Raw genomic sequence first — 19298 nt, forward strand, 5'->3', positions numbered from 1 at the left:
GTGGTCTTTTACATCGCTAATTCCTCCGTGTCCGATCGAAAAATCTTGTCTGCACAAGGTGCAATTGGTGTAGTTTTCACCCTTTTTGGAACGGATAATTATTACCGGATAGGCTTTTGAATATTCTTCACGGAATGACTGCAGTTTTCTTTTCGGTTTAAGACTCGTTTGCGATTTTTCTCCGGCTGATTCCATGATCGTTCGCTCGTTTGGAAACAATGGCAACTGGTGCCTCGTGCTTGGCAGCGGTGCTATAAATAGCCTCGCGCATGGCATTCGGAATGGCTCGATAGGAAGTTACGGGAAGCAGTGTCGATTGTCATTGTTGTTACGCGATTTCGTGAATAAAACTTTAAAAAAATTTTTTTTTTTAATTAATGAAAAACCGTATTTTTTATCACTGCAACCGTAACCCGGAATAGGTTGATGAAAACCGTACTAATTACGGGAAAACCGGAGTAGTTGGCAGGTATGCCTATTCCTCTCAAATATTGCTGACAAATCAGTATACATGTGTTAGTAAGCATTTCTTCTTTTCCAAGATGATTCATCCCACCTCACAGGTGTGGCATATCAAGATGCTGACTAAACAGCATGATTATTGCACAGGTGTGCCTTAGGCTGCCTGCAATAAAAGGCCACTCTGAAATGTGCAGTTTTAATCACACAGCACAATGGATGTCGCAAGTTTTGAGGGAGCGTGCAGTAGGCATGCTGACTGCAGGAATGTCCACCAGAGCTGTTGCCCGTGAATTAAATGTTCATTTCTCCACCGTAAGCCACCTCCAAAGGTGTTTCAGAGAAATTGGCAGTACATCCAACTGGCCTCACAGCCGCATGTAACCACACAAGCCATCATTGTCTGAGACCTGCCACCCGGACAGCTGCTGCAACAATTGGTTTGCATAACCATAGCATTTCTGCACACACTGTGAGAAACCGTCTCAGGAAAGCTCATCTGCATGCTCGTGGTTCTCATCAAGGTCACTACTAGAGATGCGCGGATAGGCAATTATTTCATCCGCAACCGCATCACAAAAGTCGTCAACCATCCGCCATCCACCCGAACTAACATTTAATCAAAACCGCACCCGCCCGCCACCCGCCCATTGTTATATATCTAATATAGACGACGCAAGGCATTAGTGAGGTTATAAAGCTTTTGCCTGTTAAAGAAAGGAGACTGATCCAATGCAGCAGAGACATTCAATGCGTGCCACGCTGTCGCGGCCCAGACGCACACCAGTGCGCAATCATCTGGGAGCCGCGCTGAGCGCACCTCCAAGCGCGCTCGCGCCACTCAAACTGCTGCAGGCAGCTGCGTTCTATCGTGTTTTAACATCCTGTGGCACTCTTCTGGGATCACGGCGGACGAAACTGCTCACGCTCAGGGTGTTTGTGGAGGTTCGGGGTTTTGCACAAATGTGATGCACCATGTTAGATGTCCCGGTTTTGTGACTGTCGTAGACATAAACAGCGTCGCAGCTCTTGCAAATCACGTAGCCAGCATTACTATCATCGTGATTTACAACCTCATAAAAACGAGTCCACGCTGAACTTTTCTGGCCTTTTTTCCCCTGGTCTTTAGTATTCCCTTTTTTAGTTTGTCGCGTACCACGTTTGCTGCCGGCGTTGCCATCTCTTTTTTTTCTTCTTCTTCTGTTGTGGCATATGTTGCAGGTGCCTGCTCGTTTTTCGTATGTGGGTAACAACATTTAACTATGTACAGGTAAAAGCCAGTAAATTAGAATATTTTGAAAAACTTGATTTATTTCAGTAATTGCATTCAAAAGGTGTAACTTGTACATTATATTTATTCATTGCACACAGACTGATGCATTCAAATGTTTATTTCATTTAATTTTGATGATTTGAAGTGGCAACAAATGAAAATCCAAAATTCCGTGTGTCACAAAATTAGAATATTACTTAAGGCTAATACAAAAAAGGGATTTTTAGAAATGTTGGCCAACTGAAAAGTATGAAAATGAAAAATATGAGCATGTACAATACTCAATACTTGGTTGGAGCTCCTTTTGCCTCAATTACTGCGTTAATGCGGCGTGGCATGGAGTCGATGAGTTTCTGGCACTGCTCAGGTGTTATGAGAGCCCAGGTTGCTCTGATAGTGGCCTTCAACTCTTCTGCGTTTTTGGGTCTGGCATTCTGCATCTTCCTTTTCACAATACCCCACAGATTTTCTATGGGGCTAAGGTCAGGGGAGTTGGCGGGCCAATTTAGAACAGAAATACCATGGTCCGTAAACCAGGCACGGGTAGATTTTGCGCTGTGTGCAGGCGCCAAGTCCTGTTGGAACTTGAAATCTCCATCTCCATAGAGCAGGTCAGCAGCAGGAAGCATGAAGTGCTCTAAAACTTGCTGGTAGACGGCTGCGTTGACCCTGGATCTCAGGAAACAGAGTGGACCGACACCAGCAGATGACATGGCACCCCAAACCATCACTGATGGTGGAAACTTTACACTAGACTTCAGGCAACGTGGATCCTGTGCCTCTCCTGTCTTCCTCCAGACTCTGGGACCTCGATTTCCAAAGGAAATGCAAAATTTGCATGGTTGGGTGATGGTTTGGGGTGCCATGTCATCTGCTGGTGTCGGTCCACTCTGTTTCCTGAGATCCGGGGTCAACGCAGCTGTCTACCAGCAAGTTTTAGAGCACTTCATGCTTCCTGCTGCTGACCTGCTCTATGGAGATGGAGATTTCAAGTTCCAACAGGACTTGGCGCCTGCACACAGCGCAAAATCTACCCGTGCCTGGTTTACGGACCATGGTATTTCTGTTCTAAATTGGCCCGCCAACTCCCCTGACCTTAGCCCCATAGAAAATCTGTGGGGTATTGTGAAAAGGAAGATGCAGAATGCCAGACCCAAAAACGCAGAAGAGTTGAAGGCCACTATCAGAGCAACCTGGGCTCTCATAACACCTGAGCAGTGCCAGAAACTCATCGACTCCATGCCACGCCGCATTAACGCAGTAATTGAGGCAAAAGGAGCTCCAACCAAGTATTGAGTATTGTACATGCTCATATTTTTCATTTTCATACTTTTCAGTTGGCCAACATTTCTAAAAATCCCTTTTTTGTATTAGCCTTAAGTAATATTCTAATTTTGTGACACACGGAATTTTGGATTTTCATTTGTTGCCACTTCAAATCATCAAAATTAAATGAAATAAACATTTGAATGCATCAGTCTGTGTGCAATGAATAAATATAATGTACAAGTTACACCTTTTGAATGCAATTACTGAAATAAATCAAGTTTTTCAAAATATTCTAATTTACTGGCTTTTACCTGTGTATATATATTTTTCTTTTTATTTCTAACAGTCCAAATATGACATGCACACGTAGAACAAAGGCTTCTCTGTCCAGCTGTCTTTGCAGCGTGATCGCCTCATTTCAGTTTGCACGCAGATTTCAGACTTTTTAAGATGCAAAATACTGCCTGCAGGACAGTTTCAGCATTGATAAATCTCACTGCATGTTGAGTGATTTATATTTGCATTTTCTCCTCCCAGTATTGTGGCCGTTCTGATTATCAACATATATTCTGCATATATCATTAAGACAACGATGTTAAATGGATTGCACTCCTTATTTTGCTCATTAATCGACAAATATTTAGATCAGCTTTGCGTGTGCTATCAAGTTTGCATGTGTTTTGATACACGTAAACCTTTCGTAGATTATGCCCTAAGTGTGGTAAACTTTCTTTTTGTTGCAGGCTTCAAGAAACGTAGTGGGAGACTGACAAGACAGAATGTCAAGTAAAACTACTGTTTTTTATTCCATGATACATATTTTTAATAAAAAACATTTTACAAGCTTATTCTTGGCATACTTTTCAATCACAATTCAGTAAATCATTTGCTCTAATGCACCAGATTGCACACCCAGGCTGCGTTTGATGAATAAAGTATGACCTGGGATCATTTTGTACACAAATAGCAAAAAATATACCGTATTTTTCGGACTATAAGTCGTAGTTTTTTTCATAGTTTGGCCGGGGGTGCGACTTATACCCAGGAGCGACTTATGTGTGAAATGATGAACACATTATCAAATAATATTATTGATCTCATTCACGTAAGAGACTAGACGTATAAGATTTCATGGGATTTAGCGATAAGGAGTGACAGATTGTATAGCATGTTCTATATGTTATAGTTATTTGAATGACTCTTACATACCTGCCAACTACTCCGGTTTTCCCGTAATTCGTACGGTTTTCATCAACCTATTCCGGGTTACGGTTGCAGTGATAAAAAATACGGTTTTTCATTAATTAAAAAAAAAAAAAAGGGTGAAAACTACGCAAATTGCACCTTGTGCAGACAAGATTTTTCGATCGGACACGGAGGAATTAGCGATGTAAAAGACCACGTTGGGACAAAAAAACACAAGTCTAATGCCGTTGCTAGCGATACAAGTGGAAAACTTTCAACGTTTTTCGTCGCCCAAACAGATTCTTTGGATGTGATAAATGCCGAAGTTTTATTTACGGAGGCAATAATTGAGCATGGACTTCCAATCGCACTGGCTGATCACATGGGACAGTTAAATGTTTGTAATGCAACCTTTAAAAATCATTACGGGGTGATCGCGGTCCCAAAAATAAACTTTTCTTGCATGATAATGTCCAGAAAAACTCGCTTTATATTACTATAAAGTCCTTTTAACGAATGAGTTTGATGGTTTATCACAAACCTTAAATGAAAGAAGTCCTTTGTTCTCCTGCACCATGCATGCGCTTTGGCCTTGCTTCGTGTTTGGTGCGCAATCCTGTCGGCTGTATTTCACAGCACGACATACTGTTAAAAGTGTTTATACTATTTATGCTTTCAAGTCCAAGTTGAAGAAATCTTGTTAAATGTTGACAGCATAACTACCAAAATACAGAAGTATGTCCTTAATATTTTTGCAGTGCTATTTCTGTTGAAAAGTTCAAATGATTACATTAGAGATGTGATGTGCCACTTTTCAAGTGTCTGATGGCTTCAATTAATTTTCATTCATTTTTCATATTTTGAATTCTTTTGAAAGGCTTACAAAAAAACGACATTTGAATTGTAATTCCATGCTATTGACAGGACTATTAATTTTAATGAAGTTAGCTTACCATGTTTACAGTATGATAATTGTGATAGAAATGTGAATTTTAGGCACAGAATATTTTTTACAATTGAACAAGGCAGTAGATTATACAAGCTTGGACAGAAAGTTAATAATGACACCAATTTTTTTTTTTATGGAATTGTTTAGTACTGTTTTACCATTTGTTTACTGTAAAAAGTGTTTATACTTTCAATGAACAAATTGAAGTCTTGTGAAAGGTTGACAGGATAACTGGCATTAACTGTCAAAATAATTTCAAACTATTGAAGTTAGCTTACAGAATAAACATGTCAATCAACCCATATGATTTTTGCTGTAATATTTTTGTTTTGAAAAGTCACTGTGACTGATAGAAAAGTGATGGTTTTAGCAACATTTTAACCTGTCTGAATGCTAATAATCATTTTGCGTCGGGGGGCGAAGCCCTGAACCCTCCACCAGGACTTTGTCCTGGACCTACCGGGGCCTGCGGCCCTTGGACCCTGGCTACTAGGTTTTTCTGATTTCAAAAGTTGGCAGGTATGTCAACATATATTCTGCATATATCATTAAGACAAAGATGTTAAATGGATTGCACTCCTTATTTTGCTCATTAATCGACAAATATTTAGATCAGCTTTGCGTGTGCTATCAAGTTTGCATGTGTTTTGATACACGTAAACCTTTCGTAGATTATGCCGTAAGTGTGGTAAACTTTCTTTTTGTTGCAGGCTTCAAGAAATGTAGTGGGAGACTGACAAGACAGAATGTCAAGTAAAACTACTGTTTTTATTCCATGATACATATTTTTAATAAAAAACATTTTACAAGCTTATTCTTGGCATACTTTTCAATCACAATTCACAATACAGTAAATCATTTGCTCTAATGCACCAGATTGCACACCCAGGCTGCGTTTGATGAATAAAGTATGACCTGGGATCATTTTGTACACAAATAGCAAAAAATATACCGTATTTTTCGGACTATAAGTCGTAGTTTTTTTCATAGTTTGGCCGGGGGTGCGACTTATACCCAGGAGCGACTTATGTGTGAAATGATGAACACATTATCAAATAATATTATTGATCTCATTCACGTAAGAGACTAGATGTATAAGATTTCATGGGCTTTAGCGATTAGGAGTGACAGATTGTATAGCATGTTCTATATGTTATAGTTATTTGAATGACTCTTACCATAATATGTTACGTTAACATACCAGTTGGTTATTTATGCCTCATATAACGTACACTTATTCAGCCTGTTGTTCACTATTCTTCATTTATTAGGGCCCGCAATGTCCCATTATGCAATGGGACATAAGGACCTATTGTTATTGTAACGTTTTATTCTTTATTCTTTTTCTTCCGCCGCCTCTTTGAGCACTAATTTGACCCACTTAACATGCTTCAAAACTCACCATATTTGACCCACCCATCAGGACCTGCGAAAATTGTCTTTTAATAAAAAAAACTGAACCGCAAAAATCAAAATTGCGCTCTAGCGCCCCCTAGGAAAAAAAACAACTAGACTGCCTGTAACTCCCACTAGGAAGGTCGGAGAGACATGAAACAAAAACCTCTATGTAGGTCTGACTCAGACCTAACTTTCATAATGGTACATTATCGGGCTAAAATCAACAGGAAGTTGTCAATTCCCCCTTCAAGACAAAAAAGTACTAAAAACAGTCACTTTTGCCTCTTTGAGCTGTAATTTGACCCCCTTAACATGCTTCAAAACTCACCAAACTGAACACACACATCAGGACTGGCTAAAACTGTGATCTAATGAAAAAACCTAACCCCAAATCTAAAAATTGTGCTCTACAGCAATTTTTTAATAAAACGCACAAAAAACTGCTCCTCAGATGAAAAATCTGACAAAACTGCCTGTAACTCCCACTGGGAAGGTCGGAGAGAGATGAAACAAAAACCTCTATGTAGGTCTCACTTAGACCTACATTTCATAAATTGACAACCCCCAGCAAAAATCAACAGGAAGTTTGCTATTCCCCCTTCAAAACAACATTTTTGTAAAAACCGGTCACCTTCCTTCAAAATCTATCTCCTCTGAGCGCGTTTGTCGTTTCGGCTTCAAACTAACACAGGAGAGAGATTAAACCCTTGTGATTAAAAGTATAGATGGGATTTTTAATACCTGCTCCGGTTTTGATTTTATGAGCCTTCAAAGAGCCGCTGCGCTGATGCTGCTGCACTGCTGCTTTTTTAAGATGGCTGCTTAAAAGCAGGAAGCACCAGCATGCCCACACAATGCAGACAAGGTAGGTACACTAGACAAAAGTATTGGGACACTTCAGACTAAAAGTAGACAAAAGTATTGGGACACTTATGACGAAAACTAAACAAAAGTATTGGGACACTTACAACTACCACCTACCAAATACGCGGGCCCGACCAATGCTGCTTGCAGCTTTAATTAGGGCCCGCAATGGCCCATTGCAAAAGGACTCCCGAAGGGAGTCCTTATGCAATGGGACATAAGGACCTATTGTTATTCGTTCGTTTTATTATTCTTTATTATTATTATTCTTCCGCCGCCTCTTTGAGCACTAATTTGACCCACTTAACATGCTTCAAAACTCACCATATTTGACCCACTCATCAGGACCTGCGAAAATTGTCTTTTAATAAAAAAACTGAACCGCAAAAATCAAAATTGCGCTCTAGCGCCCCCTAGGAAAAAAAACAACTAGACTGCCTGTAACTCCCACTAGGAAGGTCGGAGAGACATGAAACAAAAACCTCTATGTAGGTCTGACTCAGACCTAACTTTCATAATGGTACATTATCGGGCTAAAATCAACAGGAAGTTGTCAATTCCCCCTTCAAGACAAAAAAGTACTAAAAACAGTCACTTTTGCCTCTTTGAGCTGTAATTTGACCCCCTTAACATGCTTCAAAACTCACCAAACTGAACACACACATCAGGACTGGCTAAAACTGTGATCTAATGAAAAAACCTAACCCCAAATCTAAAAATTGTGCTCTACAGCAATTTTTTAATAAAACGCACAAAAAACTGCTCCTCAGATGAAAAATCTGACAAAACTGCCTGTAACTCCCACTGGGAAGGTCGGAGAGAGATGAAACAAAAACCTCTATGTAGGTCTCACTTAGACCTACATTTCATAAATTGACAACCCCCAGCAAAAATCAACAGGAAGTTTGCTATTCCCCCTTCAAAACAACATTTTTGTAAAAACCGGTCACCTTCCTTCAAAATCTATCTCCTCTGAGCGCGTTTGTCGTTTCGGCTTCAAACTAACACAGGAGAGAGATTAAACCCTTGTGATTAAAAGTATAGATGGGATTTTTAATACCTGCTCCGGTTTTGATTTTATGACCCTTCAAAGAGCCGCTGCGCTGATGCTGCTGCACTGCTGCTTTTTTAAGATGGCTGCTTAAAAGCAGGAAGCACCAGCATGCCCACACAATGCAGACAAGGTAGGTACACTAGACAAAAGTATTGGGACACTTCAGACTAAAAGTAGACAAAAGTATTGGGACACTTATGACGAAAACTAAACAAAAGTATTGGGACACTTACAACTACCACCTACCAAATACGCGGGCCCGACCAATGCTGCTTGCAGCTTTAATTAGGGCCCGCAATGGCCCATTGCAAAAGGACTCCCGAAGGGAGTCCTTATGCAATGGGACATAAGGACCTATTGTTATTCGTTCGTTTTATTATTCTTTATTATTATTATTCTTCCGCCGCCTCTTTGAGCACTAATTTGACCCACTTAACATGCTTCAAAACTCACCATATTTGACCCACTCATCAGGACCTGCGAAAATTGTCTTTTAATAAAAAAAAAAACCCGCAAAAATCTAAAATGCGCTCTAGCGCCCCCTAGGAAAAAAAAAAAACAGACTGCCTGTAACTCCCACTAGGAAGGTCGGAAAGACATGAAACAAAATCCTCTATGTAGATCTGACTCAGACCTAACTTTCATAATGGTACATTCTCGGGCTAAAATCAACAGGAAGTTGGCAATTCCCCCTTCAAGACAAAAAAGTACTAAAAACAGTCACTTTTGCCTCTTTGAGCTGTTATTTGACCCCCTTAACATGCTTCAAAACTCACCAAACTTAACACACACATCAGGACTGGCTAAAACTGTGATCTAATGAAAAAACCTAACCCCAAATCTAAAAATTGTGCTCTACAGCAATTTTTTAATTTTAAATTGCCTTTCAAATGTCTATTCTTGCTGTTGGCTTTTATCAAATACATTTCCCAAAAAAATGCGACTTATACTCCAGTGCGACTTATATATGTTTTTTTTCCTTCTTCATTATGCATTTTCGGCCGGTGCGACTTATAGTCCGAAGAATACGGTAAGCTTGACAAAGCCTCTAATCAAGCGGTCAACAGAAATGATGGCTACCGAGCTCCACTCTTTCCTCTCTCCCTCTTGAGCCGTATTTTCCGCACTATAAGGCGCACCTAAAAACCACAAATTTTCTCAAAAGCTGACAGTGCGCCTTATAACCCGGTGCGCTTTATATATGGATTAATATTAAGATTCATTTTCATAAAGTTTCGGTCTCGCAACTACGGTAAACAGCCGCCATCTTTTTTCCCCGTAGAAGAGGAAGTGCTTCTTCTTCTACGCAAGCAACCGCCAAGGTAAGCACCCGCCCCCATAGAACAGGAAGCGCTTCTTCTTCTACTGTAAGCAACCACCCGCCCGCGTAGATGAAGAAGAAGCGCGCGGATATTACCGTACGTTTCATTTCCTTTGTGTGTTTACATCTGTAAAGACCACAAAATGGCTCCTACTAAGCGACAGGGATCCGGTTCATGAAAAGACGCAATCTCTCCATCCGCACACGGACTACTATTTCACAGCAACTGCCTAAAGACTTTCAAGAAAAGCTGGCTACTTTCCGTGCATATTGTAAAAACAAGATAGCTGAAAAAAAGATCCGGCCAGAGAACATTATCAACATGGACGAGGTTCCACTGACTTTTGATATTCCTGTGAACCGCACTGTGGATACAACGGGAGCACGTACGGTGAATATTCGCACCACAGGGAATGAGAAGTCATCCTTCACTGTGGTTCTAGCTTGCCATGCTAATGGCCAGAAACTTCCACCCATGGTGATATTCAAAAGGAAGACCTTGCCAAAAGAGACCTTTCCAGCCGGCGTCATCATAAAAGCTAACTCGAAGGGATGGATGGATGAAGAAAAGATGAGCGAGTGGTTAAGGTAAGTTTACGCGAAGAGGCCGGGTGGCTTTTTTCACGCAGCTCCGTCCATGTTGATATACGACTCCATGCGCGCCCACATCACGCTGGTTTTTAATATATTATTAAAGTTTGACTGACCTATCTGACTGTTTTTTTGACATTCCTTTAGCGCAGTTAGATGCGGCTTACAACACGGGGCGGCTTATAGGTGGACAAAGTTTTGAAATATGCCGTTCATTGAAGGCGCGGCTTATAACCCAGGGCGCCTTATGGTGCGGAAAATACGGTACAGGTATAAAAAAAAAAAGCTTCTTTATGGTGATGGCCACCTATGTCACCTGACACATGCTTCTGTTCCTTGTGTACACATCCACAAACACCACGTGACATACACACATGATCTTGCTCCTACAATGACTAACATGGCTAATTTGCACAAGACACTAAAAACTACTTGGGTCTCTGAGGCAGATGATGAGAGTCCTGTAAAACATGCATATATTTTCCTCAGTTGTTCATTATTAGCAATTTTGTACTGAGCAGCCAGGACACAGACGTGTGTTATCAGTATTCTTCTATTGTGACATCACAAAAAACCCCACATGTACATTTGAATTAAATTGTGTCACTTGAGGACAATTTGTGCAACTTAAGGCAAACCTTCCCTATGGATACCTTAAGAGGTTCCACTCTTTACCTGATGACTTGCTGTTTCAAATATAAGCAGCAGCGATCTAACTTGGAATGGAGTGAAGTGGAGAATGATCCCATCTGCAGTCACACATGCTGGCTGAGTCGTGTCTGTTTGCTCTAAAAGATCACAACTGAAAGGAAAGAGTATATTGTAGTCAACACACATACGTTTTATTTAATATTCTACAAACCCCGTTCCATATGAGTTGGGAAATTGTATTAGATGTAAATATAAACGGAATACAATGATTTGCAAATCATTTTCAACCCATATTCAGTTGAATGCACTACAAAGACAACATGTTTGATGTTCACCACTGTGTTACATCACCTTTTCTTTTAACAACACTCAATAAACGATTGGGAACTGAGGAAACTAATTGTTGAAGCTTTGAAAGTGGAATTCTTTCCCATTCTTGTTTTACGTAGAGCTTCAGTCGATAACAGTCCGGGGGTCTTCGCTGTCGTATTTTACGCTTCATAATGCACCACACATTTTCGATGGGAGACAGGTCTGGACTGCAGGCGGGCCAGGAAAGTACCCGCACTCTTTTTTTTAACGAAGCCACGCTGTTGTGACACGTGCTGAATGTGGCTTGGCAGTGTCTTGCTGAAATAAGCAGGGGCGTCCATGAAAAAGACGGCGCTTAGATGGCAGCATATGTTGTTCCAAAACCTGTATGTACCTTTCAGCATTAATGGTGCCTTCACAGATGTGTAAGTTACCCATGTCTTGGGCACTAATGCACCCCCATACCATCACACATGCTGGCTTTAGAACTTTGTGTCGATAACAGTCTGGATGGTTCGCTTCCCCTTTGGTCTGGAGGACACGATGTCGAATATTTCCAAAAACAATTTGCAGTTAGAGATGCTACCTCAGTAGAAACCTTTAAGTCCCATCTCAAAACTCATTTGTATACTCTAGCCTTTGAATAGCCCCCCTTTTTTAGACCAGTTGATCTGCCGTTTCTTTTCTTTTCTCCTCTGTTCCCCCCTATCCCTTGTGGAAGGGGAGACACACAGATCCGGTGGCCATGGATGGGGTGCTGGCTGTCCGGGGTCGGGACCCGGGGTGAACCGCTCGCCTGTATATCGGTTGGGAACATCTCTGCGCTGCTGACCCGTCTCCGCTCGGGATGGTTTCCTGCTGACCCCACTGTGGACTGGACTCTTACTGTTATGCTGGATCCACTATGGACTGGACTCTCACAATATTATGTTAGACCCACTCGACATCCATTGCATTCGGTCTCCCTAGAGGGGGGGGGGTTACCCACATATGCGGTCCTCTCCAAGGTTTCTCATAGTCATTCACATCGACGTCCCACTGGGGTGAGTTTTTCCTTGCCCTTATGTGGGCTATACCGAGGATGTCGTTGTGGCTTGTGCAGCCCTTTGAGACACTTGTGATTTAGGGCTATATAAATAAACATTGATTGATTGATTGAAATGTGGACTCGTCAGACCACAGAACACTTTTCCACTTTGCATGAGTCCATCTTAGATGATCTCGGGCCCAGAGAAGCCGGCGGCGTTTCTGGGTGTTGTTGATAAATGGCTTTGGCTTTGCATAGTAGAACTTTAACTTGCACTTACAGATGTAGCGACCAACTGTATTTAGCGACAGTGGTCTTCTGAAGTGTTCCTGAGCCCATGTGGTGATATCCTTTAGAGATTGATGTCGGGTTTTGATACAGTGCCGTCTGAGGGACGGAAGGTCACGGTCATTCAATGTTGGTTTCCGGCCATGCCGCTTACGTGGAGTGATTTCTCCAGATTCTCTGAACCTTTTGATGATATTATGGAGCGTAGATGTTGAAATCCCTCAATTTCTTGCAATTGCACTTTGAGAAACGTTGTTCTTAAACTGTTTGACTATTTGCTCACGCAGTTGTGGACAAAGGGGTGTACCTCGCCCCATCCTTTCTTGTGAAAGACTGAGCATTTTTTTGGGAAGCTGTTTTTATACCCAATCATGGCACCCACCTGTTCCCAATTAGCCTGCACACCTGTGGGATGTTCCAAATAAGTGTTTGATGAGCATTCCTCAACTTTATCAGTATTTATTGCCACCTTTCCCAACTTCTTTGTCACGTGTTGCTGGCATCAAATTCTAAAGTTAATGATTATTTGCAAAAAAAAAAAAAATGTGTATGAGTTTGAACATCAAATATGTTGTCTTTGTAGCATATTCAACTGAATATGGGTTGAAAATGATTTGCAAATCATTGTATTCCGTTTATATTTACATCTAACACAATTTCCCAACTCATATGGAAACGGGGTTTGTATATAAAATGTGACATTGCAGAAATGCCACTTACTGCCAGGCCTCTCTGATTGGAAGAGTTGTGTGGAGGGTTGCAGTCACACCTCCGCCGTAAGCCTCGTACATTCTGACAACGAGGGCTCCCTTCCTGCCTTCCGCCTGTTGTTGTGAATGCAGACTGAGCATACTTATTCAATATAGGTCAAGGTTATGGTCCGTGTGATACCTGTTTAACAGTCTCTAGGATGACAGCCGCAGGGCTGATGGAAAAGGCGCTCCAGAGCGCCATGTCAGAGGAGCACGGGGTTAACCTTAAAGGGAAATTGAGGTTGTACGCACACTGGATGACTGCGGCATCTTGGAAGGTCCCTGCAATACAAAATAGGATAAAAGTGAACATTTCAACGTGGGAAACACAACCTAAAGTGGGACTAACCTGCGTGTGGCATGATGGCATAGGTGAAGTGATGACATCCCATATCAGCGTTGGCATCTGGAGCCTTCGGTGCCCTCAACCTGAGATAAAGAAGTACCGTATTTTCCGCACTATAAGGCGCACCTAAAAACCACAAATTTTCTCAAAAGCTGACAGTGCGCCTTATAACCCGGTGCGCTTTATATATGGATAAATATTAAGATTCATTTTCATAAAGTTTCGGTCTCGCAACTTCGGTAAACAGCCGCCATCTTTTTTCCCGGTAGAACAGGAAGCGCTTCTTCTTCTACGCAAGCAACCGCCAAGGTAAGCACCCGCCCCCATAGAACAGGAAGCGCTTCTTCTTCTACTGTAAGCAACCACCCGCCCGCGTAGAAGAAGAAAAAGCGCGCGGATATTATCATTTCCTTTGTGTGTTTACATCTGTAAAGACCACAAAATGGCTCCTACAAAGCGACAGGGATCCGGTTCATGAAAAGACGCAATCTCTCCATCCGCACACGGATTACTATTTCACAGCAACTGATATTCCTGTGAACCGCACTGTGGATACAACGGGAGCACGTACGGTGAATATTCGCACCACAGGGAATGAGAAGTCATCCTTCACTGTGGTTCTAGCTTGCCATGCTAATGGCCAGAAACTTCCACCCATGGTGATATTCAAAAGGAAGACCTTGCCAAAAGAGACCTTTCCAGCCGGCGTCATCATAAAAGCTAACTCGAAGGGATGGATGAAGAAAAGATGAGCGAGTGGTTAAGGTAAGTTTAAGTTTACGCGAAGAGGCCGGGTGGCTTTTTTCACGCAGCTTCGTCCATGTTGATATACGACTCCATGCGCGCCCACATCACGCTGGTTTTAATATATTATTAAAGTTTGACTGACCTATTTGACTGTTTTTTTGACATTCCTTTAGCGCAGTTAGATGCGGCTTACAACACGGGGCGGCTTATAGGTGGACAAAGTTTTGAAATATGCCGTTCATTGAAGGCGCGGCTTATAACCCAGGGCGCCTTATGGTGCGGAAAATACGGTATTCAAATGAACTGTTAGTGATTCGCGAACGAGCTGAGCCTTTTGAACGGATCTTTTAAGTGAACGATATGAATCAATTCCCATTTAGGAGTTGAAGTTTGTATGCCATTTTTATATCAAAATTGTCCCCACTAGCTACAGTACAGGTGTGCACGTTTACTGCCTACCAGGAAGGAGGAGAATTGACTATAGTGCCTGAAAGCAAGAGTTCAGCAGGTAGGGTAGTACAGTTGTGCATTCATTTTTACCATGTGAACATTTGTATTCTAGTTGTATTTATATGTATTGTAAATATGTACATTTCATTTTTAATTTGTATTTTTTTTTCTGTGTTACTAGTAGTAGTTTGCAAGGACTTTATCTGTGGGATCTGTAGTATTTTTAAGTGAGGAAAAATACAACAGGTATGTGAGAATGAGATATTTTTAAGTGATCTTTCTTAATCCATAGTCATGCTTATTAGTGATTCCCAGAGCCCAAAAAAAAGTCTGCGGGCTGTAGAGCGTTTTCTATTGGGGCTCCAGCACTATGGAATGCCCTCCCGGTAACAGTTAGAGATGCTACCTCAGTAGAAACATTTAAGTCCCATCTCAAAACTCATTTGTATACTCTAGCCTTTGAATAGCCCCCCTTTTTTTAGACCAGTTGATCTGCCGTTTCTTTTCTTTTCTCCTCTGCTCCCCCCTATCCCTTGTGGAAGGGGAGACACACAGATCCGGTGGCCATGGATGGGATGCTGGCTGTCCGGGGTCGGGACCCGGGGTGGACCGCTCGCCTGTATATCGGTTGGGAACATCTCTGCGCTGCTGACCCGTCTCCGCTCGGGATGGTTTCCTGCTGACCCCACTGTGGACTGGACTCTTACTGTTATGCTGGATCCACTATGGACTGGACTCTCACAATATTATGTTAGATCCACTATGGACTGGACTCTCACTATTATGTTAGATCCACTATGGACTGGACTCTCACACTATTATGTTAGATCCACTATGGACTGGACTCTCACTATTATGTTAGATCCACTATGGACTGGACTCTCACTGTTATGTTAGATCCACTATGGACTGGACTCTCACTATTATGTTAGATCCACTATGGACTGGACTCTTACTGTTATGCTGGATCCACTATGGACTGGACTCTCACAATATTATGTTAGACCCACTCGACATCCATTGCATTCGGTCTCCCTAGAGGGGGGGGGGTTACCCACATATGCGGTCCTCTCCAAGGTTTCTCATAGTCATTCACATCGACGTCCCACTGGGGTGAGTTTTTCCTTGCCCTTATGTGGGCTATACCGAGGATGTCGTTGTGGCTTGTGCAGCCCTTTGAGACACTTGTGATTTAGGGCTATATAAATAAACATTGATTGATGTTTAATGCAGCTAGTATTTTCCCATGTAGTGCGTCTTCTCGTGACCTCCTTGTTTTATCTTATGTCCGCTAGTAAACTTAAGGGCTCCTGTTTGTCGGCTTACACAGCAGTTTTGGCCAGTTTCGTATCTGTTTTGAAGAAGCAGCTGTGCTCCTGTGGCTGTTTTTGCTCTACATAAGCTGACTCTTTTTGTTTGGATTCAGACCTCTTCTTGCTGATGCTATTGTTGCACTGTAAGGGCTGGTCTCCTGAAGCTTCAGTAAAACATGGTATTGTACTATTCTGTCTCTGGGGTCCTTTTTACTCATTATATATGTCATCCAAAAGAATTTGGGATTGACAAGTGTGTTTTATTACCTGAGAGGAAGACTCAGGGAAGGCGCAACAGGTACCAGCCAATGTAATGTATACAATAAAAACTCAAATTGTAATAATATTTCAGAAAAATTTCCACCAACAGAATAAATATTGGTGAGATATGTAAGTTTGAATTACTAAAACATAAATCTTTTAACTGCTGCAAGTGATGTATGAGTTCCAGCATACAAAATATAACGAGCCAGTCTTTTTAACGGCTCTTTTGACACGAATGGCACCACAAGATCGGTCTCCCTTGAAGGAGCCATACCTCCCATCTCTTTTAACTGCGACTCAACAGTGTAATTAGTGTTTTATTCAAACGTTGACTTACAGCGAGAGCGTCATTGTGTTCTTGAAGACCGAATACCCGTACTTGCAGTCATTGAGCAGGGCCACTCCAAAATTGTGCTCTGACAAATCGGCCCATTTATGACCCCATACCTGAGGAGAAAAGAAACATGGTGGCATTGGTCCTGCCTTTATGCAAAATGTCTTGTTGTTTTTATTGATAACTCTTTTAAACTTCACAAACAAATACGCTCAGTGGTAAAAACTGCCTTCTTCCAACTTACACTAATCCAGAAGGTGAAATCTTACCTGCTCATAAACCAGTTAGAAACAGAGGTGTATGCATCACACCTGGACTACTGTAACTCTTTATATGTTGGCATCAATCAGCTTTTGGAGTAGCAGGCCTAAACTTTGGAACGCTCTACCTCTGAATCTCAAAACGGCAACATCTCCCATCCATCCATCCATCCATCTTCTTCCGCTTATCCGAGGTCGGGTCGCGGGGGCAGCAGCCTAAGCAGGGAAGCCCAGACTTCCCTCTCCCCAGCCACTTCGTCCAGCTCTTCCTGTGGGACCCCGAGGCGTTCCCAGGCCAGCCGGGAGACATAGTCTTCCCAACGTGTCCTGGGTCTTCCTCGTGGCCTCCTACCGGTCGGACATGCCCTAAACACCTCCTTAGGGAGGCGCTCGGGTGGCATCCTGACCAGATGCCCGAACCACCTCATCTGGCTCCTCTCGATGCGGAGGAGCAGCGGCTTTACTTTGAGCTCCCCCCGGATGACAGAGCTTCTCACCCTATCTCTAAGGGAGAGCCCCGCCACCCGGCGGAGGAAACTCATTTCGGCCGCTTGTACCCGTGATCTTGTCCTTTCGGTCATAACCCAAAGCTCATGACCATAGGTGAGGATGGGAACGTAGATCGACCGGTAAATTGAGAGCTTTGCCTTCCGGCTCAGCTCCTTCTTCACCACAACGGATCGATACAGCGTCCGCATTACTGAAGACGCCGCACCGATCCGCCTGTCGATCTCACGATCCACTCTTCCCTCACTCGTGAACAAGACTCCGAGGTACTTGAACTCCTCCACTTGGGGCAAGATCTCCTCCCCAACCCGGAGATGGCACTCCACCCTTTTCCGGGCGAGAACCATGGACTCGGACTTGGAGGTGCTGATTCTCATCCCAGTCGCTTCACACTCAGCTGCGAACCGATCCAGTGAGAGCTGAAGATCCTGGCCAGATGAAGCCATCAGGACCACATCATCTGCAAAAAGCAGAGACCTAATCCTGCAGCCACCAAACCGGATCCCCTCAACGCCTTGACTGCGCCTAGAAATTCTGTCCATAAAAGTTATGAACAGAATCGGTGACAAAGGGCAGCCTTGGCGGAGTCCAACCCTCACCGGAAACGTGTCCGACTTACTGCCGGCAATGCGAACCAAGCTCTGACACTGATCATACAGGGAGCGGACCGCCACAATCAGACAGTCCGAAACCCCATACTCTCTGAGCACTCCCCACAGGACTTCCCGAGGGACACGGTCGAATGCCTTCTCCAAGTCCACAAAGCACATGTAGACTGGTTGGGCAAACTCCCATGCACCCTCAAGGACCCTGCCGAGAGTATAGAGCTGGTCCACAGTTCCACGACCAGGACGAAAACCACACTGTTCCTCCTGAATCCGAGGTTCGACTATCCGGCGTAGCCTCCTCTCCAGTACACCTGAATAGACCTTACCGGGAAGGCTGAGGAGTGTGATCCCACGATAGTTAGAACACACCCTCCGGTTCCCCTTTTTAAAGAGAGGAACCACCACCCCGGTCTGCCAATCCAGAGGTACTGCCCCCGATGTCCACGCGATGCTGCAGAGTCTTGTCAACCAAGACAGCCCTACAGCATCCAGAGCCTTAAGGAACTCCGGGCGGATCTCATCCACCCCCAGGGCCTTGCCACCGAGGAGAATCTCAAAACGGCAACATCTCCCGATACTTTTAAATCTTCTAACTCAGTGGTCCCCAACCTTTTTGTAGCTGCGGACCGGTCAACCAGTGACGTGCGGTGAGGTTGATGGCTGGTGAGGCACTGACTTCATCACAGTCAGATTTACAAACATGAACCCTAAAGAGTATCTTATTCACCATTTGATTGGCAGCAGTTAACGGGTTATGTTTAAAAGCTCATACCAGCATTCTTCCCTGCTTGGCACTCAGCATCAAGGCTTGGAATTGGGGGTTAAATCACCAAAAATGATTCCAGGGCGCAGCGCCGCTGCTGCCCACTGCTCCCCTCACCTCCCAGGGGGTGATCAAGGGGTTTGGTCAAATGCAGAGGACAAATTTCATTACACCTAGTGTGTGTGTGACAATCATTGCTACTTTAACTTAACTTTAACTTTACACATACAAACTGTAGCACACAAAAAAGCACATTTAATTAAAAAAACGTTATTATGGTCTTACCTTTACCGGTACTTAGAAATTAAGTCCA

General features: G+C 43.0%; 2 protein-coding genes across 3 annotated transcripts in view; one reads left to right on the forward strand and one right to left on the reverse strand.

Moving 5' to 3' along the window:
- Nucleotides 1-3849, forward strand: part of neil1 (nei-like DNA glycosylase 1) — a 28184-nt gene extending 24335 nt beyond the window's left edge. Inside the window, exon 10 of the mRNA XM_072913997.1 lies at nucleotides 3745-3849. Coding sequence (XP_072770098.1) covers nucleotides 3745-3791 — 47 coding nt within the window. The 3' untranslated portion in view covers nucleotides 3792-3849. The remainder of the gene's footprint in view (nucleotides 1-3744) is intronic.
- Nucleotides 3850-9932: 6083 nt separating this feature from the next.
- Nucleotides 9933-19298, reverse strand: part of man2c1 (mannosidase, alpha, class 2C, member 1) — a 42799-nt gene continuing 33433 nt past the window's right edge. For both annotated transcript variants that reach the window (XM_061969452.2, XM_061969451.2), the window contains 5 exons: nucleotides 16851-16960; nucleotides 13743-13822; nucleotides 13533-13675; nucleotides 13362-13465; nucleotides 9933-11165 (listed from right to left, as the gene is read on the reverse strand). In XM_061969452.2, coding sequence (XP_061825436.2) covers nucleotides 11018-11165; nucleotides 13362-13465; nucleotides 13533-13675; nucleotides 13743-13822; nucleotides 16851-16960 — 585 coding nt within the window. In that variant the 3' untranslated portion in view covers nucleotides 9933-11017. The remainder of the gene's footprint in view (nucleotides 11166-13361; nucleotides 13466-13532; nucleotides 13676-13742; nucleotides 13823-16850; nucleotides 16961-19298) is intronic.

Source organism: Nerophis lumbriciformis, linkage group LG10 (genome assembly GCF_033978685.3).
Source record: "Nerophis lumbriciformis linkage group LG10, RoL_Nlum_v2.1, whole genome shotgun sequence".
Classification (NCBI taxonomy): domain Eukaryota; kingdom Metazoa; phylum Chordata; class Actinopteri; order Syngnathiformes; family Syngnathidae; genus Nerophis; species Nerophis lumbriciformis.